This window comes from Cynocephalus volans, chromosome 4, assembly GCF_027409185.1.
Source record: "Cynocephalus volans isolate mCynVol1 chromosome 4, mCynVol1.pri, whole genome shotgun sequence".
Lineage (NCBI taxonomy): Eukaryota > Metazoa > Chordata > Mammalia > Dermoptera > Cynocephalidae > Cynocephalus > Cynocephalus volans.
The window spans coordinates 132382537-132407439 of NC_084463.1; the positions used below are offsets into that span (position 1 = coordinate 132382537).

The 24903-nt window shown below is 45.1% G+C and overlaps 1 protein-coding gene across 2 annotated transcripts in view; it reads left to right on the top strand.

Moving 5' to 3' along the window:
• KIAA1549L (KIAA1549 like) overlaps positions 1–23201 on the top strand; it is a 272564-nt gene extending 249363 nt beyond the window's left edge. For both annotated transcript variants that reach the window (XM_063095748.1, XM_063095749.1), the window contains exons 17-21: positions 3816–4166; positions 15999–16096; positions 18400–18548; positions 19902–20053; positions 22920–23201. In XM_063095748.1, the coding sequence (XP_062951818.1) occupies positions 3816–4166; positions 15999–16096; positions 18400–18548; positions 19902–20053; positions 22920–23201 (1032 nt within the window). The remainder of the gene's footprint in view (positions 1–3815; positions 4167–15998; positions 16097–18399; positions 18549–19901; positions 20054–22919) is intronic.
• The last annotated feature ends 1702 nt before the right edge of the window (positions 23202–24903 follow it).

A 24903-nucleotide genomic window follows, 5' to 3' on the forward strand; every position in this document is an offset into this window, starting at 1 on the left:
CAACTGAGATACGGTAACGGATCTGTTTATGTATATACGGTAGGTAAGAGTTCGGGTGCTGGAGTCAAACTTCCTGGGTTCAGATCCCAGTTCTGCCAGTTATGGGCAACATATTTGATCTTTCAATGCCTCAATTTCCTTATCTGTAAAGTGGAAATAATCGTAGTTGTTACCTCATAAGTTATTGTAGGCATGGAAGGAGTCAGTATGTATAAAGCACTTAGAACAGTGTCTGGTGTACAAGCTGTTAGTAAATGTGAGCTGCTATTTTTGTTGTTTTTGTTATTTGTCTCCTCCTGGAGACTGGGAGCTCCTTCAGGGATGGGTCACCATCTTAATCATTGTATCCACACTCCCAACCCAAGGCCTAGCACAGGGTTGAAACAGGCAATTGTCTGTTAAGTAAAAGAACAAGCTTATGGCTAATCATATGTTGCAAGGGGGGTGGTGTTTCTCCTCAGTAGTAGACATCAGATTCTCCCAAGGATGATGATAATAGGAGGAGCATGGCGCCTCCTAGAGTAGATAGCATCCAAGAAACAATAACTATCAGACCATAGTTGAACTCTCCCATTTTACAGATGAGAAGCCTGAGGCTTAAGGAGTTCGTGCAACTTGCTCATGGTCATGCAGCTCATTAGCAATGGAGGAATATGTTATGGAAAGTAGGCCTTTTATCTTAACCTCAAATTCCACTCCTTGGGGAAATTGGACAGAATTTATTATTTCAGTTCAAGTCTGCAAAGCTTTATTGAATGACAAGTGTCTTATGCTGGGCTCATGAGAAACAGGTGAAATGAGCTGAGGGAGTGACCAATCTTGGGCAAGACAGACATTAAACAAGCAAATCCAAATGTGATGAGAGGAAGCCCAGGGTGTACTGAGAGCTAATGCTGTTTCCATCTGTGGATATGGAAAGACTGGAAAACCAAGTGAGAATTGTGGAGAAACAGGAGTTCTTTAGGAAGTGGCTTGAGTAAACCTGGGTTATGAGCCTGGGCCTTCCAGTTAAAGGGACCACTCCCCCTCTCCGCCCCATGCAGAGTGGAAGCTCTGTGGGCTGGAAAAATCATAGCTCAGCAAACCCCGTGCCATTAATCTCCCACCTGGGAGTAGTTGAGCATCAAGCAGCCTTTATGTATTAGGGAGACTGGGAATGTGGGGAGGCAGGGCCATGTGTGGGTAGCAGCCAGCACTGGAGAGGAAATGCAAGAAGCTTTGTGTGTGTCAGCCCTGATGTCCCACCCCTACCTGACTCTGGGTGACTTAACTGCTCTGGCCTTGACCTCCTCATTTGTAAAATGGAGCTTGAATTAAATGATTCTCCTAAAGTCCCTTCAGGCTCTGAAATTCAGTCCAGAATGTTCTGTGTCGTGAAGAAAATTTCTTTCAGAAGTGGCCTTCACTATCCTAGAAGGTCTTGCCAGGAAAAGTCTCAACAGGCAGATTTGCCGGACTTCAGGGAGCACATTTCCCAGACAGTGATCTCAAGCCTTTCCCTGAAGAGCCCCTAACAGCGGAAAAGCCTTAATGTGTCCCCTAGCCCCAGGTTTGGTGGCACGTACCCAGGCATGATATGACTTTGAGTTCTTGTGTATTATCACAAAGGTAATTTTACGTTCTACTCCATAACCTATCCTTGCTTGTGTTAATGTAAAAATAGTATTTTAAATTACTTACTATGAATGTTTGTTGATAAATCTGTTACCAAAACCCCAAAAGTCCGTTTACTCGCCGCTCAATAGCCAATAATTGAGAGACGAGTGTTGGTATAAGGAAAGGTAGCCTTTAATCAGGAAGCCGGCAGCCTGGGGAAGTGGTGGACTTGTGTCTCAAAGACCATCTCCACTTTTCCCAGACTTGTCAAGGGTTTTATAGGGACAGGTGATAGGGGGCTGATTCATGGTGACCTAAGCAGGGACGTGTAGGCATAATCATAAAATTACAGATAAACATCAAAGAACTTCTTGGGTGGGAGCTGATTCATGGTGACCATCACGGTGACCATCGTCCACGAAGTCCAGTCACAGATTCAGTTCCTGTTAACCTCAAAAAGATCTAGTTAGTAAGCTAGCAAAGAATGGCCATCTGGGTTAATAATTTCTCCTATAATTATTCTGTGTACAGTGTGAGCAAAAGTCATTATGTCCTAGCAGTCATGTGAACAAGAGTCATTGTATTCTAATGTCCAGCTGCAAGTTATACAGTTCATGTTGCAAGAGTAAGAAAAAAAACTTTTTAATTTAGAAGTTTAACAAAATGGAGTCACTTCTGTTCAGGCTGTTACAAACCTAGACTTAAAGATTGTAGAAAATCTCACTTTTGATCTTGAATTATAGCCAGGTCCTAACTGGGTGATAAGATTACAGGAAATGTCTAATTTTTTTGTGTGCTTTCTGTATTTTTGCTTTTTTCTCTAATGAGCATATATTGATTTAATGCTAAAGAAAAGTAAATATACTTTTAAAAAAATGAAATATAACACAGTCTGACCCTCAGGTGAAGTATTTGAGGAGGGAAGGGCTTCCCTTTATAAGTGAGTCCCTATGAAAATGTAATTCCATGAAAAATGTGTCATTGAATGAACAAAAATAATAATGATGATTATGACGATGGCATGTTTTTACCATGTGCTACTGTTCTAAAATCTTTACGTGCATGTTTATTTAATCCTTATAAAAACCCTTTGAGGCAATACTACCCTCATTTTACAGATGAGGAAGTGGAAACACTGAAAAGTTAAAGTAACTTCCTGGTTGAGCATCTTTAATGCCCTTTTATCTTCTCAGCACCTTCTAGGTCTGGCTGTTGCTGTGGCATCTGCTCCAAGGCAGCAACCTGACTGTGCCCCCGTAGTGGTCCCTTTTCTCTTGCTTATTGCTTTCTTGTACTCTGAGATTTGTGTAAGTGCCGTGCTGGAGAATGAGCTCCTATGGGCATCCCATGTCATAGCAGCCGAGAAGCCTCAGAGCAAACAGCAGACACTTATTAAACGAGCATTCATTAGCAGGCAAGCGTAAGACAGTCCATGCAGCCTGCTCTGGAAACTGATGAAGTTCCACCTCTCTGCCCACCTAGGTACTGAAGCTGCTCCCTGAATGAAAGGTTCAGTGGAGAAAGGCACAAGAACATTCTAGATCAGTAGACCTCAAACTTGAGCAGGCATCAGAATCTCCCAGGGGGCTTACTCAAGTACCGATTGCTAGGCCTCATCCCAGAACTTCTGGTCAAGTGTGCACCATACTTTGAGATCAGCGATTTGGAAGCAGGATTATGTTACTGCGTCTGATGAGTGGCATCAGGCAACCAGCAATTCTCTAATGAGTAGCTGGACACAGGGGCTATTTAGAGAGTTAGTCTAGAGTGTAGAGTGACATCCTCCATGTGGAGAGTACAGGACACTCCAGATTCTTACAGCCACTGGCATAAGGGTGGAGAGTGTGATTTTAGAGAATACCGTTACTTTCATCAGTGAAAGCCATTTCTCATGATTTTATTGTGCTAATTAGTAAAGTGTGTGGCATTGGTGGAACTATGGACAAGTGAAATGCACAGTAACAGCTGGAGTGTGGCCTTACTGATACAATGCTAGCTGACTTCCCCTGTAGTGTGAATTCCTGGATAGAGCACATAAGACATAACTGCAATTAGCACAGATGCATAATATCACCTGTCTGATGAGATCGAGCACGTTCAGGGTGGTATGGCCGTAGACAATATAACCTGTCTGAGTGAATGTTTTAGAGTAAATTACAGACTGCCTTAATGGGAAGGGAAGTTAATTAACAAATCAATGGCTTTGTTTGGTCCCACAGACGGAGCCCGAAATCATAGAGGAAACCAACGTGGACAGAGTTCACGAGCCCCGGGGCTATGCCAGGTCGCGGCAGGTGAAAGGCCACTCGGAGACCTCCACTCTGAGCTCCCAGCCCTCCATCGACGAGGTGAGGCAGCAGATGCACATGCTGCTGGAGGAGGCCTTCAGCCTGGCGTCCGCGGGCCACGCCGGCCACAGCCGGCACCAGGAAGCCTACGGCTCAGCCCAGCACCTGCCCTACTCGGAGGTGGTGACCAGCGCTCCGGGCACCATGACACGGCCCAGGGCCGGGGTGCAGTGGGTGCCAACCTACCGCCCAGAGATGTATCAGTACAGTCTGCCCCGACCGGTAAGTCAGACATCCCACGTGCCTGCACAGGTCAGCATCGTGTCAGCTGTCCAGTGTGTTCTAACAGGGGACTCAGAGCAGGGACTTCTAGTGATAAGCCACTTTGGGATTTCGAGATGAACTTTGCTGGGCTCTCATCCTGTCCTCCACCCAGGATCAAAAGTCTAAGCCATTTACTCCTGTGGGTAAGGCATACAAGAAGCCCTTATGTCCAACCATAATACATTTTAGAGTGAATTTCCTTTTCCACTTCATATAGTTTAGAACAAATTTCCTTTTCTACTTAATATATTTTAGAATGAGTTTTCTTCTCTACTCTTTCCCTCCTATAAAGGGCTGACATTCTTCATGCCCTGGTGGTTTCCTGCACTTTCAAGTGTGAGATCCTTTTTAAATGTCAGATGGCCTCAAGGAGCCACATGTTAAGGGGCTGTCGCCTGGTGGTTAAGAGCACAGGCTTTGAGCCAGGCGGCTTGACTTTCAGTCCCAGCTCTCCCGCTTACTTGCTTTGTAACTTGGGGAAGTCACTACAATTCTCTACGGATGAAAACAAACAAATAAGAAAAATAACCTACTTCCTAGAGTAATTTTAAAGGTTAAGTGCACTGATATATATATAACTTACTGGAAGAATGCCAGGTGCAGGGTAAATACTGTAGAAGTGTATTAGTAACAATTATTCATTTTGTAATCAGGGCAGTTCCCTATTTGAGAAAGCATCTGATGACTAAGATCTTCTATAATTTAAATAATAATTTTAATTACTTGCCTTTTTTCCATCACCGCAGCATCTACATATACAAGGGTGCTTCAAAAAGTTCATGGAAAGATGGAATTAAAAGATAATATGAATCTTTCCATGACCTTTTAAAATACCCCTTATATCTTTTTATAAAGACATAGTTTTATAAACCATAGATCATAATAGACAATGCTTGTGCATGCATAGATTCCATCCTTAAAATATTCCATGCCCTATCCCCAGAAGTTACTCATGAATAGAGCTTTATAAATTGTTATTGTGGTAGGTAAGTATGTAATAAAAGCTAACATTTATTAGGTGTTTTACTGGTACTGGGTATTGATCTATGTATTACTTGTATGTTAACTCATTTAGTCCTTAAAATAAGCCTCTGAGACAGGTGCTAGTTTTATCCCTATTTTACAGATGAGGAAACTGAGGCTATGCAATTCATTCAAGTCACACAATCAGGAAGGGGCAGAGTCAGGACCTGAGGTCAAGCAGTTTAGCAGCAGATCCATGTTCTTAACCGGCATGTTATGTTGCCTTGTGCTTTGTTGTGTTCCTCTCTATCTGTTTTATTTATTTCATTTACAGTACACTAGTTGGGGGTCCTATGGGCTTGTGCCTCACCCCCAAAGTCCCTCTATGCTGGTATTTAGTAAATGCTGTTATGCCATGTAAGTGCACAGCGTGCACACCACAGTGATCTCCCTGTGCTCCTTTGCTCCGATTGCCCCTTCTAGGTCACTGAGATGTCTTCTGTGGTACTGCGCTTAATCCTTCAGTTTCTCTCCGTTGGTGCCCACCCTAGTGTTTTGAGTCCTGCTTCCCACTTGGTTCTCTTTGAATGTCAGTCTCTCGCCTAACCTTGCTTCCCCTCCCAATTGATTAAGCTGTAGGAGGAGAGACCCACGTCCATTTCAAATTGAACCGCTGGGGGAGGGGTGGCTGTGCGTGGGGTCATCATCACTGCAAGGGTTCGTCCTTAGGTTGGCAGGCTCAGAATTTCTATCTTGTCTCTTCACTCTGGGGTGATCAGATTCCAGGAATCTGACTCGTGCTGATTAAGCACACAACTGCTTTATTAATACTAACTTACCAACCCGCAGCAAGTACCGGGTGACCAGAGGTGCCAGAATACTTATGCTCGCTGGTCAGCACTGTCTTTGACTAAGTAAAAGCCAGTTTGGGGAAGAGAAGACGTTACCAGAAGTAAAACTGGTTGCCCTTAAAGCCATCTTCTCAGTCTGTGGAATGCAAATTCGGGGAGTATGGGCAGTAAAGGAAAGAGGGCAAACACGGGATGTCTTTTTATATACCATTTTCTGAGATATGGGTACAATAAAAGAAAAGTTCTTAATATAATATTTTTATTTTTAATTGTAGTAAAGTATGCATAGCATAAAATTTGCCATCCTCACCATTTTTAAGTAGACAGTTCAGTAGTGTTAGGTACGTTCACATTGTTGTGTGGCCAATCTCCAGAACTCTTTTCACATTGCAAAAGTGAAACTCTATACCTGTTAAAAAACAACTCCCATTTTCCCCATCCCCACAGCCCTGGCAACCACTGTTCTGTTTTCTGTCTGTATGAATCTGACTGTTCTAAGCACCTCCGATAAGTGGAAGCATATAGTATTTGTCTTTTTGTGACTGGTGTATGTATTTCACTTAGCATATTATCTTCATGTTTCATCCATGTTGTAGATATATCCAAATGTCCTTCCTTTTTAAGGCTGAGTAATATTCCATTGTTTGGTATATACCACATTTTGTTTATCCATTCATCTGTCAGTGGGCACTTGGGTGGCATCCACCTTTTGGACATTGTGAATAACGCTGCTATGAACATGGATGTACAAATATCTCTTCAAATTCTTGCTCTCCATTCTTTTGGGTATGTACTCTGAAGTGGAATTCCTAGGCCATATGGAATTCTGTTTTTAATTTTTGAGGAACTGCCATACTGTTTTCCACAGCAGCTGGACCACTTTCCTTCCCACCAGCAGTGCACAAGGGTTCCAATTTTTCCATGTCCTCACCAACACTTGTTATTTTGGTTTTTTGAGAGTAGCCATCCTAGTGGGGGTGAGGTGGTATCTCACTGCAATTTTGATTTGCATTTCCCTAATGATTAGTAAGGTTGAGCATCTTTTCATGTGCTTGTTGGCCATTTGTATATCTTCTTAAAATGATTTTTAAGATAAAATAGGAGAGCTTTGGGCAATGCCCAGATCTCAGGAATACAAGTTTGCCTCTGTCATCAGGGAGCTTTGGTGGACACATTCAAGAAGCACTGTATTCTAGAAGAGTGTCAGCAACTCTGGGGCCACCACTGGCCACGTTCCCATCCGTCTGGAGACCAAACGTCCTTTTCTTCAGAGTTAGGAAAAATTTTCACTCGGCCTTACAAATCTGTCATCTGAAAATACTTTCCTGTGACAGTCACATTACAGTTTCCAAGATTAGTGTTCTATTAATTGCACATTAGATTGGTACCTGCCTCTTTAGGGGGAGGGAATTTCCTCACTGAGATTTAGAAAACACCCTAATCTCACCACATTTATATTACCTCTTACGTGGCTGTCCCCTGGAAAAGGTCACCCACATCATTCATCTTGATTACCACCGACTTCAATTTCATTGGCTCATCCTTCCTGGCCTCCATATGTTGATAGTGTCTCTGCACTTAATATTTCCCCCAGCCCAAAGTAGAATGGCACTCAGCTGCTTGACCTTGGGCAAATGACTGCAACTGTGAAACTCCAACTCCTGGCCATGAAGTGGGGGTGATGAGAGGGCTGTAGTGAGGGTAAAATGATAATTTATGTAAAACGCTTAGCACCGTCCTGGCATCTAGTAAGCACCCAACACTTGTTTGCTAATATTAATCAGAGTGCTTGGTGTCGTGCCTAGCACATCAAATGACTCGACAAATGGTAGTCATTATCATCAAACTACTCCTTTCTTTTCATTTGGTGTGCTAGTATGTCTAGCACTGACAGTTCTGGAACTACATCTCCTCCTATTACTCTGTTAAACTCTTTTAAGACCATGCGCTGGATGCTCCAGCTCAGGGTCCCAGAGAAACTTTGCTTCTGTTTAGAGACAATTCTCAAGAACAGCAATGGGGCTCCTCTGGCTGAATGGCTGACTCTGGGAATCTGGGACAAGATCTGGGTTTGAGAAAAAAGCCTGGACAACCAGGACACATTTTCCAACCAGTGTCAGGCAAGAAGATGCCACAGCCAATATTCATTCTACCTCAGCTTATAAATCTATTGAAAAAATCCATTGTGAGACATATGAAAACTTACATAGTTCTGTTTGTTATAATTGGGGTTTGGCAGTTGTATCAAGGAGATCAAAAACATCAGCATTATGTATTTTAAAAATGAGACCACCTTAAATAGAAAAGGACTGAGAAATAACACAACAAAGAGATGGGCCATCAAACCAGAACAGTATTAAAGGCAGCTCTTTTGTTATTAAGGTTTGCATCTCTGCCAACAACACATTGCAGTCCCCATTTTCATGAAAGGAGGACATAGCTAACAATACACAGTAGAAATGATGATTCTTAACCCAGGCTCTTGCAGAGCCCCTTTGTGCTATGATAACGTGGAAATCAATAGAAAAGGTGGCAATTTAGAATGATAACTATGATTATTTTTTGTCTTCTAAAAAGGAAGTGCTTTGAACTCTGCCAGAGGATAATTGGAAGCTGGTGGTTTAAATGCGCTAGGCCAGGCTGATGGCATTTATATCATGGAAAAGGTTACTGCTGGCAGCTTGGGATTTCTGCACCGCAGTTCAGGAGACTCTTGATTATATTTTGCCCCTTGAATCTGTGAAGAAATTGGACTCAATGCCTAATGACTAATCCAATTTTGCTAACAGCCGTAATGGGTCTGTACCAAGTATAGTGAAAACATCCTACAGCCTTCCTGTTGGGGATTCTGAAAAAGGCAACAGGGCTCAAACATCTTCCCCATTAGACTCTTTACAGATGGAATTAGCAGTAATGATACTAATGATAGCACCGTTATCATCTGTTAAGCTCCCATTGTTTACTGGACACTAAGCTGAGTGCTATGTAGACATTGTCTCTTCTAAGCCAACAACCACCCGATGAAGTCAATATTATTATCTTCAAGTACTCAATGAGGAAACTGAGGCTTGCAGACATAAGGAAACTTGCCCATGTGTATACAGCTATACAAATTTGTAACCAATCGCTGTCTAACTGCAAACCCCACACTCTTTCCACCCCTCGGCCAAAGTGAGTTACAGGGATGTTCTCCAGGCTCTCATGAGAACTCAGATATCCCAAACTTGGGAGTATGATCTTCTCATAACAAAGCTTTTCCAGGTGAGGGAATTTTGTTCATTCCTACCATTGCCCTAGCAATGGAGATATCTTCTTTAGGGTAAAGTAGGGAATTTTACGGTCTTCTCTTCTCTTTTCCACTTAAAAACAAACTAAATAACCACACACACCTCCAAAGCTTTGGTAATGATGAAATATGCAGATATATCAGGTATGAATTTGCATCGACCACAGCACTTGGGTTCAGGAAATGTGACATCTCTTGTGTCTCTCCAAATCAAATTTGAATCTGTTCTGAGATCTCATCTGGTCAGGTGGGTGAGAAATTCAGTGCCAGTTATTTTGTGCTCCTTCCACCTCTGGTTGTACAAAAGTCATTGGCAGTCACTGTCGCTCGAGCATTATCTGACTTGAGGAGTCCTTGAAGGTAGGCCGCTCTATTATACCTGTGCCAGACTGGGCAAGGGGCTTTTTGCTTTTGGACTCCCCTGAGAAATCCCCCATGAAAACCCACTGAATACCCAACATCTGGAAAATGCATACCCCTCTAAGCTTAGGAAAATCATTATAGTGAGTACCAAACCACCATTTATGCAGTGTGGCTGCATGGGAAGGGAGAAAGGGAAGGTAGGATAGGAAGTCTGGAGAATACTTATCTCAGCCAACAAACTCAGGTGTGCAAGAAAAGTAACTTTGTTTTTCTGTAATCTTCACATGCCGGGAGCTCAATCTTAGTCAGTTCTGACGTTTTCTCCCTATTTTCTGGGGGACCTACAAGGTGCAAAGCATGGGGCTGGGGGTGGAGGGGTGGGAGGCTGCAGTATCTGGTCCTGGTTTGTCATCATCTAACCAGTCTGGCTGGCATCCCTGAGAAGTCCTTGTCTCCATCTAGTCTCAACTTGTAAGGCTAGGCAGAGCATAGCTGTATATTCGTCCTGCTTCCAAGCCCTTGCCAAACCTCTCCCTCCTCTCTTCCCATGTGCTCACTTTCGTGTGCTCTCTTGTTTTTTCGTGTGAGTGCGCGCGCGCGCGCGCGCGCGCGTACACACACACACACACACACACACACACACACACACACACACACACACACACCCTGCCCCTCTCTAGCAGCTTCCCAGCACACACACACACACACACACACACACACCCTGCCCCTCTCTAGCAGCTTCCCAGCTAGAGAAACTCCTCACCATGACACAGAACCATTAAAGGCCTCCTGATCAACTTTCCATACCACCATGGGGGTGGGGGAATTCTGTGCAGTTGCTGATTCCTGGGCTTTCCTGGAAGTGGACGCAGATCCCTTGTCTTTCTGATTCCCCCAGTTTTGATGAGATTTATGTCCTCCTGTCGTCCTCCTCTTTCCCCATGGTGAGGCAGGACCCAGAGCCCCTTCAGCATCTAAGCTTTCTTGCTTCCCCTCCAAGTCTCCTCTTCTTCCTATCCACAGGGTGTTTACCTAATCTAGGAGCAGAGTGGTCTAAATGTACCTCATTTCTTCTAAATCTCTTGCTTATGGCATCAACCCTGGGTCCTGAGTGCTTAAGAACTTGGGATTTTGATGTTCAACTTCCAGGTTCGTGCAATTCAATAGCTTTGGCTTTTGAAACTCCAACAAGAATTGGCTCTTGTGCTATCTTCAGTCTGCTGCGCGCTCCTTCCCTGAGGAAGGAAGGAAGGTGGGATGCCCTAGTGGCGTGGGGCAGGGAAAGAGCCCTAGATTCAAAGAACTGTGGAGGAAAAAGGTCTTGATTACCACAGTGACTATATCAGAATATTATCGTGTCTCAGAAGGAAGGGAGTGTCACTTATCGAGTACCTACTGTGTGCCAAATATTACATTGATATATAAAATTAGTCTTTAAAACAGCCTCTGGAATCAGGGTATGATACTGTTACCTGCATTACCTAATAAGAAAGCAGGCACAGAGAAGTAAGTTGCTCGAGGTCCAGCAGCTGGTAAGGATCAAAGCCAAGATTCAAATTCAGATTTGTCTGACTCCAAAACCCACGTCCTCCGCACCTCACCACCCTGAGCTCAGAAATGCACGACGGTGTCCTTAATTGGCTGAGCGAATTTGGACAAGTCAATTTACCTCTCTGGGCTTCAGTATCCCCATCTGTTAAAGGGTGTGGTCTGAATGTCTCCTGCTCTTTCCAGCAAAAACCTTCTATGATTCCTGAGGCCTTGGAAGCTTGTGATATTGCTCTATCAGAAGCTCTTGGTTAATTGACAGATCAAGATAAGCACTTGGGTTTTCACCTTGGAGTTCAACTTTAATTACCAAACTCCCTGCTTTCAACTAAATAAGAACTATCCTTCTTGAAGATTCTACTCCTGCAGGATGTAAAGTTATTTATAGTTGGGTGTGAACAGGGTAGACATTGTTCTGCCTGGAGCAGTATACTCAGGGTCAGCATGATACTGTGGAAGGGGCACCATGCAGAGGAACCCAGCAATGTCACCAGGTATAGAAAGACTGGAGCATTCACTCTTACCTGGGGCCAACTTGCTGGCACTGGACAAGGGCTTCTAATGAGACTGGGTTGGCTCTGGGCTGTCGGTCCTCCTTCCCTCACCAAGGCAATGCCTGAGACCCCCTACCCTGTTTCTCCACCTGCAGGCTCTCCCCTGAAACCTGTCACCCTGCAGTGCCGTCTTGGAGGTTTATCTTTACTGGACCCCTTCTCCTGAGTGAATGCTTATGCACAAGGAGGGACCAGCACACAGTGGGTCTCATCTGGGCTCACTCTCCACTAGGAGTGCTAGAGGTTGGCCCTGACCCACTCCCCTTACCTCCTGCCCAGGGGCAGTCAGGACTGGATCTGTTAAAGACTTTGGTTACCTTCCTTCCTTCCAGGTTATGCTCAAAGAATGCCCTATTCTAGTCATACTCGGGCTCCTTCAGCCTCAGAAACCTGAGACCTATATACAAAAACTGGCTTCAGTTCTGAGTTTCTGATCTCCTTCCTGGCCAGAGGGCAGGAACCCCCAAAGATGGTGTCCTTAGGTGTCAGGCTAGGCAACTCACAGCCACCATCATGAAACTGGGAGCTTGGAACCTGCCAACAGTTTTGAGCAATAACTTCCAGTGGGACCCCAGTCACACAGCAGCCAACAGAGAGCCAGATTTCAAATACATAAAAAAGGGAGCTAAAATGCAAAGTCAAGAGGACTTAGAACCATAAAGAGCCTGCACAAGGGGATAGGAAGACAAGATGCAGGAGGACTCGCAGCCCATGAGCACATGTAGGCTGCCTCTCTGTTTCTTTGTGGCCCCTGTGGCTGCCCTGAGGCCCCAAGGACACAGCCCAAAGGGGGCAGTCTGATCTCCAGTGCAGTCTTGCTTTGTACCTAGAAAAATCTTCCAAAGATGGGGATACCCTTGGTGCTTGTCAGAAGTTCGGAACTTTTAATCAGTTCTCTTGGGGAACTGCTACAGGAAAGACACGGGTATAGAAAGCTTTTTCTTGGCTAGAAAACTATATTGACTACAGAATAAGCCTTCCAAGAATGAGACATTAAAATAGATTGTCTCCTCTGCTGAGTAGTGTGAAAGGCCAGAAGAGAGAGGGGCACTATAAACCCGTTCCTGTGTTTTGGAAAAGGAGTGACTTACTTGTTGGACAAAGGCTTCTAATGAGGGTGGGTTTGCCCTGACAGTTTATTGGTAATTATGGAGTGTAAAGCTGGTAGGACATCCAGGACAACGATTTCCAAATGGTCTGAAAAACCTTAGGGTTCAGGGAGGTCCCCTGGGGGTCATCGTGCAGGTAAGTGAAGAGCCAAATTCACCAGACCACCCCTCCCCAACTTCAGCCAGAGAAGTTTGGCTTTAATCTTTGTGTATATTCAGGTCTGTCAAAATGATTTCATGGCTAAAGAAATGTTTGGAAGCCCATGAGCTAGGCCAATACCTTACTTCACAAGGAAAACAAAACAAAACAAAAATGAGGTTCAGAGAGGCTGAATGACGTGTCCACAGAAAGTGAATGGCTGAGTCGAGATGAGAGCCTGGGCCCCGATGCCGCTTCCCATCCAGGTGCAACTTAGTATCATAAAATCCTACTAGGAGGGGGGAAAAAAAAGAAAGATGAGAGCCTGGGTCTCTTTTCTCCTTCCTCCACGTTAGATCAGGAAATAGTTATTTAGCACTGTTAGGTGCAAGGCACTCCACTTGGTCATGAAGGAGTACCGTGATGAGACAGACGTGGTTACTGGACTCCAACGAGCTTAGGATCTAGTGGAGCTGGAGATTTGGTTCCCTGAATACTGCCTTAACATACGTAGTTTACTGATCAAAAACTGGAAATGCAGCACAGTATTGTAGCTTTCCGTATTGATTCAGTCAGTACCTTTAGATCTTCGCATCCCATGGTCTTCTGGGTGCTGTTGAGAAGTCACTTGTCTAATTGTCTTCTCTTTGTAGGTGACATGCCTTCTCTCTCTGGCTGCTTTTAAGACTGTCTCTTTGTCTTTGGCATTTTACCATTTCACTACGATGTATCTAGATGTGTGTTTTAATTTATTTATCCTGCTTGGGATACATTATACTTCCTGAAATTATTAATTTACTTGTTGTATTAATTCTGGAAAATTCTTAGCCATTGCTTCTTCAAATATTTCCTCTCTTCCATTCTCCGCCTTCTTTTTTGGGATGTTGATTAGCTGCACGTTAGACGTGCTTATTCCATCCTCCATATCTTTTACTTCTCTTTTAGATTTTCTATTTCCTTGTCTCTATGTGCTTCATTCTTAGTAATTTCCTCAATTCGGTTTTCTAGTTTATTAATTTTCTCTTCATCTGTGATTAATCTATTATTTAATTCCCATACATTGAGTGTGTTATTTCAGTGATCATGTTTCACTTTTTAAAGTTCTATTTATTTATTTATTTATTTGTTTGTTTGTTTGTTTGTTTGTTTCAAATCTGCCAGATCATTCCTGATAGTATCTCTCTGTTTGGTCAATTATTTAAAAAAAAAAATTTTTTTTTTACATTTTTTTTTTTTTTGTATCTGGGAATTTCAAACTCTAAAGTCCTTAAAAGGCCTAAATCCTAAATCTATTGTTTATTTTTTCTACTGACTTTCACGTCTCTTTTCTGTTTCGTTTTGTGGTCTTGGATTATGAGCTCCTATTTGCTTCATCTTAATCTGTGCTAATCCTGAGAGTCTGCTTTAGGGATACTCTCCTAAAGAGGACTAAACATTTCTTTAAATTTAAGTCTTTTAAAGAGGACTTCAAGTTGCTCCTGCCTGAGCCTGGTAGCATTACCAACCTCCCGTTCTAGAAGGGACCAATTTCCTTTCAGGTTGGATGTGAATGTCTCAGGTTCAGCTGCCTCAATTTCCCCTGCCCCAAGGCTTGATCTTTTAACTGAGTGCCCATATGGCATTTGTCTCCAGGCAACTCCGCCTTTCATAGTTACTCACTGCTCACTATTTCCACCTCTGGTTTCAGCTCATGGTTTTGTTTCAATTTGCTGAGGTGTGGGGGAGGGGGATAGCCAGAGGTGTCCTCGGAGATTTCCCTTACACCTTGCAATTTTCACAATGCATTAAAAAGCATGTTTTATCCAGGACCTAGTTGTTATTGAGTAGGTCGGCCCTGGCAAGTATGTAGTCTGCCATAATGCTGGAGGGGGAAGATCTCCTACAGTTTAACAACTTCTGCTTATGAATGCCCTGTGCTGCTGCTTTTTGTCCTAAATCTTCAGGTTTAAAGCCCTGTCATCCTGTTCTTCGAGAGATCTGGCAGGCGTGATACCTAAAGAAAGAAATGGATGAGAAGCACAAGTTAAGCTTTGTCTTCCTGGAGAGCATTTCTAGGTTTTCTCTTGCTAAAGGAGGCTGTGGCTTGGCTCTTTCTGATCCTGTCCATCTCTGTCTGTTTTCCTTTTATCCCTTCCCATGTTGATAAAAGTCTTCACTTTTGTGACAGTTCCATTCTTTGCCTTTGAGTAGTGCTTTATAGATTGCAAAATACACATACACTGACTTGCCTGATCTCAGTAGCCTCTGGGAAAAACATCATTGTCCCCTTTTCAGAGGAGGATACTGTGATCCAGAAAGGTCACCTGACTTGCTTAAGGGCCTAAGGCCTTTCACACATACCTCCTGCCTCTGAATTCATTGCTTGCTCTCCACTAAACTTGCTCTCCGTGAGAAAGTAAAACACAATCAGTGATTTATTAATTCATTTACCTAATATTTATTGATCATCCATTACATACCAAGTACTGTTCCAGGCATGAGGATATAGCTGACAACAAAGCCCTTGCCCTTACAGGCCTTAGATTACAGTCTAGCTGGTGGCAGATAATAAATAAACAAACAACAACATAATACCAGAGAGTGATAATTGGCATGATAAAAAAAAAAAAAAATAGATAAAATGGGGTTCTAGAGGCGGATGGGGCTGGATGAATGCAATGAAGGGAGGAGCCATGTGAAGAACTAGGGGAAAAGCTCCCCAGGTGAAGCAGCAGCATGCACAAAAGCCAAGGCAGGAAAGAACTTGGTGTGATCTAAGAGCAGCTGAAGGGCTCTGTGCCTACAGTGGCCCAAGAAAAGGGAGAGTTGGGGAGATGAGAGACAAGAGGTGGCTGGCAAACTCATTAAGGAAGATCTAAAGGAAAAGTTTGAGGAAAGAAGGAAAGCCTGACACTTGGAGGTTTGCTTCCCATTAAATAAGAAGAACCCGTGTGCTGGGTTTTAACAAGTCTGCCTCTATTTGCTTGTCTCTTCACAGGCTTACAGGTTTTCCCAGCTTCCTGAGATGGTCATGGGCTCTCCGCCTCCACCTGTACCTCCCCGGACTGGCCCTGTGGCCGTTGCTTCTCTCAGGCGGTAACACGTTCTGTCCTTTGCTTCATTTGGAATATTTGGAAAGGATTTGGTCCTGTGTACCCCGACCCGACAGTAGCCCTGGCAGATTTCCTTCATGTCCCGCCTTGTTTAGGGTGCATCCCTTGTACAGACAACCATGTGCCTGGGGCAGCCAGAGTACCAGGAATAAGTAAGGACACAAAGGCTAGCCAATTTTCCTATCTTTCTAAATGGGAGGTCCTTGAGAATCCATAGTCAAAGAAGCCCAAGGTCAACTGCCCCTACCTTGAAAGCCCCACACCCTGACCTTGAACATCTAAAAATTATTCCAGCTCGGGCCACCAAAATAGCTGCTACAAGTCTGGTGCCTCCTGCTGTGTTTGCTCACCCAGAAGTCCCTTTGATGTTTAAGGGTGGTGGCTGAGGGGCCAGGGAGGAGCGGGTGTGGGCACCCACCCCAGCTCTTGACTTCCGAGAGGAAGAGGCTGAAAACACATGAGCTCAGATGTGTCAATTGTGAGGCACGTGTTAAACATTCTCTTTGCCCCATGATGGTAGAAGCAGCACACGTTTTTAATAAAGATAGATAAGTTCAAAAGCCGTGAGCACTGGGAAAGTTGGAATCGGCATGATGGGAGGGTTGGGAGAAATGACTGTGCCCTGGGGCATGTATGGACCGCTGCCCAGGTCCTCCTATCCCAGCCTCTCCCAGCATGCTGGTCACACCCCATCTGTGGACCACAGATCTGGACTTTGTGAAAATGATGAAGAAAAACATGAGTTTCTGTCAGAAAAGACCCTGCCCTCATTTCCAGTGGTTTAGAATGTGGAGCTGTGTAGACACTACCCCTTGACCCCAGCTGAGCCCAGGGTGGGATGGAAAGCAGCAGACCAGGGTTCCAGTCCCTAGTCTGCCAGGGACCTGCTGTGAACCCCAGGCAGGGTGCCTCACCCCTCTTATCTGTAACATGAGGGCAGTGGCCTAAATGATTTCCAAAGCTCTGGGATTCCTCAGAAGAGTGTTTGGAGCAGAACCCAGGAAGTTTCCTGGAACAGGTTTTTGAATGAGCAGCGATGCCTGGAACAGCATGTGGGAAACCAGGGCTGTGGGAGCAAGCAGGCAGGAGAGGGGAGGTGGGAGCCACCAGCACCTGCCCTGACATCTAGTCAAATCATCACACCCTCTGCCTTTAACCCTCCTGGGGAAGACTAGGGGGCTCTCAGTTACTCTGAGAGCTCTGCACTGGAGGGCCTTCGCATCAGCTGTCTGTGCAGGTGTGCTGAAGGTCAGCACCTACTCCTTATCTCTTCTCTCAGCCCCCAGTCTTCTCCCATGCCCTTCCGTCCTTGCCAAATATCAGGAAGTCACTGCCCTTCACATAAACCAGAGAATTAGACCAGGAGGGAGCCTTCGAGGTGAGGTCGTCCACCCCTTTTGTTTTACAGATGAGGAAACAGTATAGAGAGGGAAGTAGCTGGGCCCGGAGCTCTGCTTCCCCTGTTGTCCCTTGCTGTGACTCCTACTCTTACTGTGATTACAGATCCTCTGCTCCGAGGTGGCAATGTGGGCTGGCAGCCTGCCACCTGCTGCTCCTGCCTTTGCTTCCCTCCCATTTTAATCTGAGGGGAGCCTGAAGTCCCTCTGTGCAAATGCCACAGGCAAGGGGTGATGCCTGCAAGAGAAGACAGTGTCTGTGGCTACAGCACCCTTTGTAAATGGGGGAGCTGCCCATGTCTGCAGAGCCCAGCTGCCCTCTTCTGACGTGGCTTTCTGAGCACTAAGTGGAAATAGGAGGTGTTCAATGGCCTGATTCTCTGATTGCCTGTGGGACCAAAAAGAACAAAAAGTTCTCTTATTCGTAATGCCCACTGCCCCCTGGAGCAGCCTGAGCTTCGCAGTCTTGGTCTTGGTGCTTACTGCCAGGACTGGTAGGGAAAGGGACACCCCAGCCGTCCTGGGACACTGTTCCAGTGTCGGTGACGGGGGAGCAACTGGCAGTCCAAGCAGAGCCTTCTCATTGGCTGCTACTGATGTCATCACCTCCTAGGTGGACCTTCCCCAGAGAACACCCACCCCTAATTGCTTTGCTTCTTTTAAAGAGCCACCCTGAGAGGAGAACTGACCTTGAACACCTGAAAATGACTCCACCTCGGGCCACCTCCTGCCATGCTGGTGCCCTCAAAATCCCTTTGTTATTTGGGGGGCAAATTCAGTCCTCAGGACCCCACCCTCTTAGGGCTTGGGGTAGCTGCCCACTCCCAAAGGTGACAGGGCACCCTGAGGTCTGGGGGCAGCCCTCATGCAGCCCCTCTGCCTTACCCAGGTCCACCTCAGACATCGGCAGCAAGACCAGGATGGCCGAGTCCACGGGGCCCGAGACGGCCCAGCTACATGACAGCACCTCCTTCGCCCAAGTGTCCCGAGGCCCCGTGTCCGTGGCGCAGCTGGATCAGTCGGCTTTAAATTACTCAGGTGGGCAAGAGGAGAAAAGCCCGAGTGTGCCCCTCCCCTGCTGCTGCACTCTCCTTCCCCCCTGCCACCCTCAGGAGCCAGAGCCATTGTGATCCCTTCCAGACTTCAGTAGCCTTGACTAGAAGAGCTACTGGTTTTATTTCTTAAAAAGATCTGAAATGGGCAAAATACCAAGTTATGCTAAGATCACGGTGTATGTTATTTTACCAGACTTCTGTTTTCTTGTTCTCTTTGTTTTATCTTTGAGGATTACAGATACAGCTATTCACCCCCCATCGCATTCCCCATCTCCCCAGAGGAGACAGTCCTCAAATCGCAGGTTTTAGTCTTTTGCTACATGTGTATCTATATATAATGGTATATATCAATGTTTTATGTGTTTTAAATTTACATCAGTGATATCGTGCTGTACGTTTCTTTTTGTGCTAGGTTTTCTGATTCAACATTTTCAAGATTTTTCCAAGTTCTTACATACATATAGATCTAGTTCATTTACTTAAACTGCCATATGGTGTTCTAGTACATGACATGCCACAGTTTATCCTTTTCCCTATGGATAGACATAGTGGTTGTTTCCAGTTTTTTTCTATTACAAACAATGCTGAAATGAACATTAGAGTTTGTACATGACCTAGTTGGGGTTTTAGTTTATTCTAACCATACCTTCTAGGCTAAAACTGGAAGTACCCAGTTGCCAACACTTATGGAAGCATTCACAGTGCCCAGAAATTCCACCAGGGATGTCCATTCCTATTGGTTCTTTTTCTTGGCTTTTAAAAAATACACATCCTCCTGGGAAGAAGTGAGGTGTCATTTCCTCTTGCCAGCAGGTCAAGGGTGCTGGGATGGGGAGGGGGAGTTGGTGAGGGCTTAGCAGGGGAAGTTGAACCATCACTTCTCTGGAAAGCCAGGGCTGAGTCACAGCAATGATGACTTCCTGTACTGGCTGGGCAGGTGAGCAGGCCTGGGGCTGCAGGTGGAGGTCTGTTGCTCCTCCCACCCCATCCACAGGGCCTTTGTCCTTTATTCACTTGGCCTCTAGGCCACATGCCCTTGAGCAGTGCACCACTGGTGCACCATGGCCCTAGAAGAGTTCCTCAAAGAAGGCAGGCCAGGTTCCCTCCGAACATCCAACCTCCTCCTTGTTGCTACATCTCCAGGGGTGTTAGCCATCATGGCCAGGGTCCTCTCTACCTTAAAAGGAGCTACATCCCCCAGCAAATGTGACAACCCAGATCAAGCTCCCCTCCACTCAGGTCTGATTTAATGATTCTGGTTTTATTTAGCTCCGGGGTGGCTGGATCCCAGAGACCAGCCTCTCCTAATCTCCCCCATCCATCTCCTCCGTGCCAGGTAATACAGTGCCGGCGGTGTTTGCCATCCCAGCTGCCAGCAGACCTGGCTTCACCGGCTACTTCATCCCGACGCCTCCTTCGTCCTACAGGAGCCAGGCCTGGATGTCCTATGCAGGAGAGAATGAGCTCCCGAGCCAGTGGGCAGATTCGGTGAGACCCTCGCCGACTCGCTTTTAGACCCTCACTTGTTTGATACACTTCAGGGAGAAAATGGGATGCAAGGTTGAGATTGAGTGTTTTGTTTCCTCAGCCCCCCTTCCACTAAGCAGATGGCTAAAGTCAACCATTTTAAAGGAGATGGTGTGAGACACCCTTTGACAGAGGAACTTGAGACCTGCCTTCTAATCTGGGTTCCACCTCTTTCTAACAGAGCGACCCTAGTCAAGTACATTTTTATAATAAATATCATTTGTGGAGTACTTTCTATGTGCCAGACACACAGAAAAATGGTTAGTTGTTTTATTTATATGATCTTATTTAATCTTCACAACAGTTCTAGCAGGGAGGTGTTATTATTCCGAGGACTACTCCTATTTTGCATATGAAGAAACTGAGATCTAGTCAGGTGATAATGACTTTTCTAAAGCTACACAGCAAGTAAGGTGCCAAGGCCAGAAATCAAACCTGCACTTGTCTGGCTCCAAAACTTTCATTAAATTTGTTTCTTCTAGTTATAAAGTTCTGTAAAATTTTAGAGAAATGGCAGAAAATGAAGCATCAGCAACCCAAGACTGAATTACCTTGCACATAGATTCTAAGACTTCTTGCCTGACTTGCAGCTGAGCCCTGGCTTGTCATGGTCTCCCAGCTTCTTCCTTCATTACAAGTAGTAGTATATGGCATAGTGAACCTGGCCCAGCCTGCACCAACCTAGATATTTACACCCAAACCTGCCTTCTGAGTCACCTGTCAAGGGCTCCTCTGTAAAAAAACAACCAGATGAAAAAGCCTAGTGAAGGCCTCTAGAGTGTGTTGTCTAGTCTCTTGGATGAGAAAGACAGGCTGTCCCCACCAGCCTGAACCTGAGGGCCCCCTGGTCATTTTAGGAGTTGGTCTCAACATTTGGAATAAATCCTAGGGTTAGGAAGCACATTGACACCAAGGTCTGGGTCATCTGTTCTCTCTGTCCAAACCCCTGGGTCCATACTCTTACCCCTACAATGTCAACTCATCGTCGATGTTGGGGTCTGTTCTCATTGTGGCAATACCACATTTAAACGACAGCATCAGGAGTAAAGCTATCCTACAATACGTTAATTTTCCTGATGACCAAAGCTGACCTCTTTAATTTGCAAAACATTTAATAATATATGCCATCTTGCATAAAAATATTTCTGAAATGAATGATATCCTTCCTTCTCCTTCTTTAAAAAAGGATACAAAGCCTTCTTTTATGAGCAACTCAGCATCATTATGATGCCTCACCATACTAAAATGGCATTTGTAGGCCGAGCTCTAATGGTTCATGGGATTATTGCCTCTATGTCAGATATCTGCACTACTATAATTTTTGGTGTTATTACCATGGCTCAGTATGGTTTTTCTTTGTCTGACCTTGCTCCCAGCTGGCACTTTATACTGCTGTCAATGTCCTCACTTCCAGTAATATGCTTATCCTTAAATGTGCTTTTCCTGATGTGCTGTTATCTGCAAATGAGCATGTCTGAACTCATTAGAATTGTTTGTAAAGTTGGAGTAAATAAGCTCTAGGAGAAGAACTGGAGGGACTCCCTGCTGTTAAGTCTGCAAATCTTAATGTGCATGGGTAGTGGCTAGGGAATTAGTAGTATCTGCCAGGTGGGAATTTTGGCCAGCAAGGCCTGATGGCTCCAGCCTGCATCTACCATAAGGGAGGAAGGGTTTCTCATCTCCCTGTTTCTGCCTTACTTCTGACTATTACCCTGAGACCATTCCAGTGGTGTCAGCTGTCCCTTGCCTGTTCCAGCCACCAGCACCAGCACCCTTGATGCCACAGAGCTGAAGGGTCCTGACTCAGCTCCAGTAACTGCACTTAGCTGAATTTGAAATGCAGAGAAAGTGAATGTGGCAGCTTCCTTCTCTAATATTTGACACTGGCTGATCATCCCTCAGTGATTTTCAAACTGTGCTCCTCGGCACCCCAGGTTCTGAGAAACTCCCTACTATGTGCGGTGCACAATTCTGAGCACTGGTGGATAATGATAAGCAAGCAAGACAAAGTCTCTGCCTTCACACAGTTGACGGCCTGAGACAGGATGGTGTCATGAGTGATATGACTGTGACACTAGAGAAACTGCGGGGAGGCACCTAGGCCAGTGTTGGGCTGGGAAAGGTCTCCCGCAAGAAAGGAAGTTTCCATATATTTAAGCATAGAACTATGTGTCTTTCACTTTCAATGAAAAGAGAAAATTTTTCAAGAAACCAAGATCATATCCTGGATCCAAGAAATCGTAGTGTGGTGATTAACTCGCAGCCCTGGGGCCAGACAGACCTGCGCAAAGCATGTCTTGGTGGCTTGTCACTTTAGACAGTAGCAGTCTTCACTTCAGTTTCCTCATCCATAAAATAAAGATTACAATAACTACCTCCTCCTAGGTTGTTGCTTTGAGAATTAAATGAAATAATGTGTGGAAAGCCCTTAGCACATAGCTCAATCAGTGAATAACTATTATTGATAATAAATCCCTGAGTTCCTTTGAGGTCCATAAACAGCAATAGTTGTTTGCTGGACTGTGCTTATATTAATAAGGTAGCCAGGTGGATTCAGATGTAGACTCAGATATATTCCTAATGTTTTCAACAAGGTTTGAAACACCCATTTAATTCATCCAGCTGGAATATTTAGTGAATCCAAATTACCTTTTTTCTAAACAAACTGACCCCTGGCTTTGTATCTGTACAATGATGATGCATGGACTCCAGTGTCTTCTAAATCCCTTTCCTTGTGCCCGATCCCCTCCTGCTTCCAGTATCAAGTGTGCCCTATGATATCTCACCCCAGGCCCTTCTCCTCTCTCTGCTCATGCCCTCCCTGCAGGTCCCACTCCCAGGGTACATCGAGGCTTACCCCCGGTCCCGCTATCAGCAGAGCTCGCCCTCGCGGCTGCCCCGCCAGTACAGCCAGCCAGCCAGCATGCACCCCAGCCTGGAGCAGGCCCCCGCACCCTCCACGGCTGCCTCGCAGCAGAGCCTGGCGGAAAACGACCCGTCCGATGCACCCCTGACCAACATCTCCACTGCAGCCCTGGTGAAGGCCATCCGGGAAGAAGTGGCCAAGCTGGCCAAGAAACAGACGGACATGTTTGAGTTCCAGGTCTAATGCCTTAGCTCCGTGGGACTCTGGCCTTGCAAACTCCAAGGAGACAGTCTTTGGGTGTCTCATGCCTAAAGAGTTGGGACTTGAGACATGGACAGTGAGTGAATGTTTGGCACTTGAGATGAATAATGGGGCTTCTGGAAAACAGGAAACTCTTGAATGAGTGGATTCTTGGCTTATTCAAGTGATTGTGTGTCAAAAAGTCCCCACTTGGGACCTATGTTTCTACTCTGTTACGTCGAATGTTTGAACTGGGAGGTTATTTCCCTATGGAGCCTTAGTCACAAGAGGCACTAGCTGATCTACAGATTCCTGTCCAATGCCATATTTTAATAAATCACCAAAAGGGGGAGAATACAGCTCTATCTTTGGTGACCTCTGCATGTTAACTCTGTTTCTGTGCTAAAGGCAAAGCAGGAGTGTGAATTCAGCACCAACCAGACTGTACTCTCTCTCATTCAGCCGTGACCATGACCGTTAGAATCATCTCTAGTCTGTAAAGGAGACACTGACTCCAGTCACGAAACTTGAGTCCTTTCTTTCAAAGGTTTGTATTCAAAGTCGAATGAATTGGATGAAAGTCAGTACCAATGCCTGCACCTATACATAGTCCTGAGTCCCCCCCTCCCCATTAATTAAACAATGGCCGAGAGAGAGAGAAGATGAGAGGCAATGATGAATTTGTGTCGACAGGTTTTTTAAAAAGTGTTGCCATTCTGGAAATAGAGTACCCCACAAGTTGGGATCTAACTGAAAGAGAATCGGTGCTAAGAGCTCTTAAGATTCTACAAGAGAAAAACAGTTATTTGTGGAGGTTTTTCTTGGCCCTTCATTGAAGGTGGCCTGAGAGTGGAGCTTCTCTCTGTTTTGAGATAATAGATACATCGGCTTTTACAAGAAAACCTCTGTTTCTTCAAGAAGGAAATCCAGCATGTGCTGCCGAGTGGTACAAAAGGAAATAGTTGATGATTACTGTTAGAAACAGAAGTGGTGGATCCACAGTCTTCCCAGGCTGCAGCCTCTGTTTATAGAAGCTTCTGAATGTAGAAAATCTGTTGATTTACATTTAAATGTAAACCTTTTTTAAAGTGTGTGGAGTTAGCCGGTTCCCCATAGGTAATGGACACAGGAGGACATTTGCTGAAATGACAGGGTCACCTTGTGACCGTGATGTTGCAAATCACTGTCCCTGGCATGGCGAGTTGGCCTCGAGACTCTGGGTGGGGGACAGTGGCTCGAGCACTGAGGCTCCAGCCTCTGACTACACAGTAACACAAGCAAAACAGCTACTGACTCTGGGTAGCAGAGGAAGAGGGAACACTTTGGTTCCCCCCAACTTTGGGAGCCATGTGCGGTGTTGGGGGCTTCCTTGGTATCTGTTGGAGGATGAGGAAGTCCTGTCCTGCCTTCCCCTGTGATCCATCTAGCTTCAGCTCCGTCCATTCCCTTTTGAGCCCATCTTTCCATTGTCCTCATGAGTTTCTTTGGTCTTTACTGAAAGAAGAAGGTGGAAATTTTAAAGTTGAGAAAAGAGTAGGAATGGAACTGATCAGACTGGGAGATTTAAACCGTCAAAGCACAGACTTTTCAAAGAAGCTGTTTTTATTTCCCAATGGCAAATTGCCCTTTCTGGAATGTTCAGAGATATGTAATGAGATTTCCAGACAAGTCTCTTGTTCAGATGATATTAGGTAGTATCCTTTTA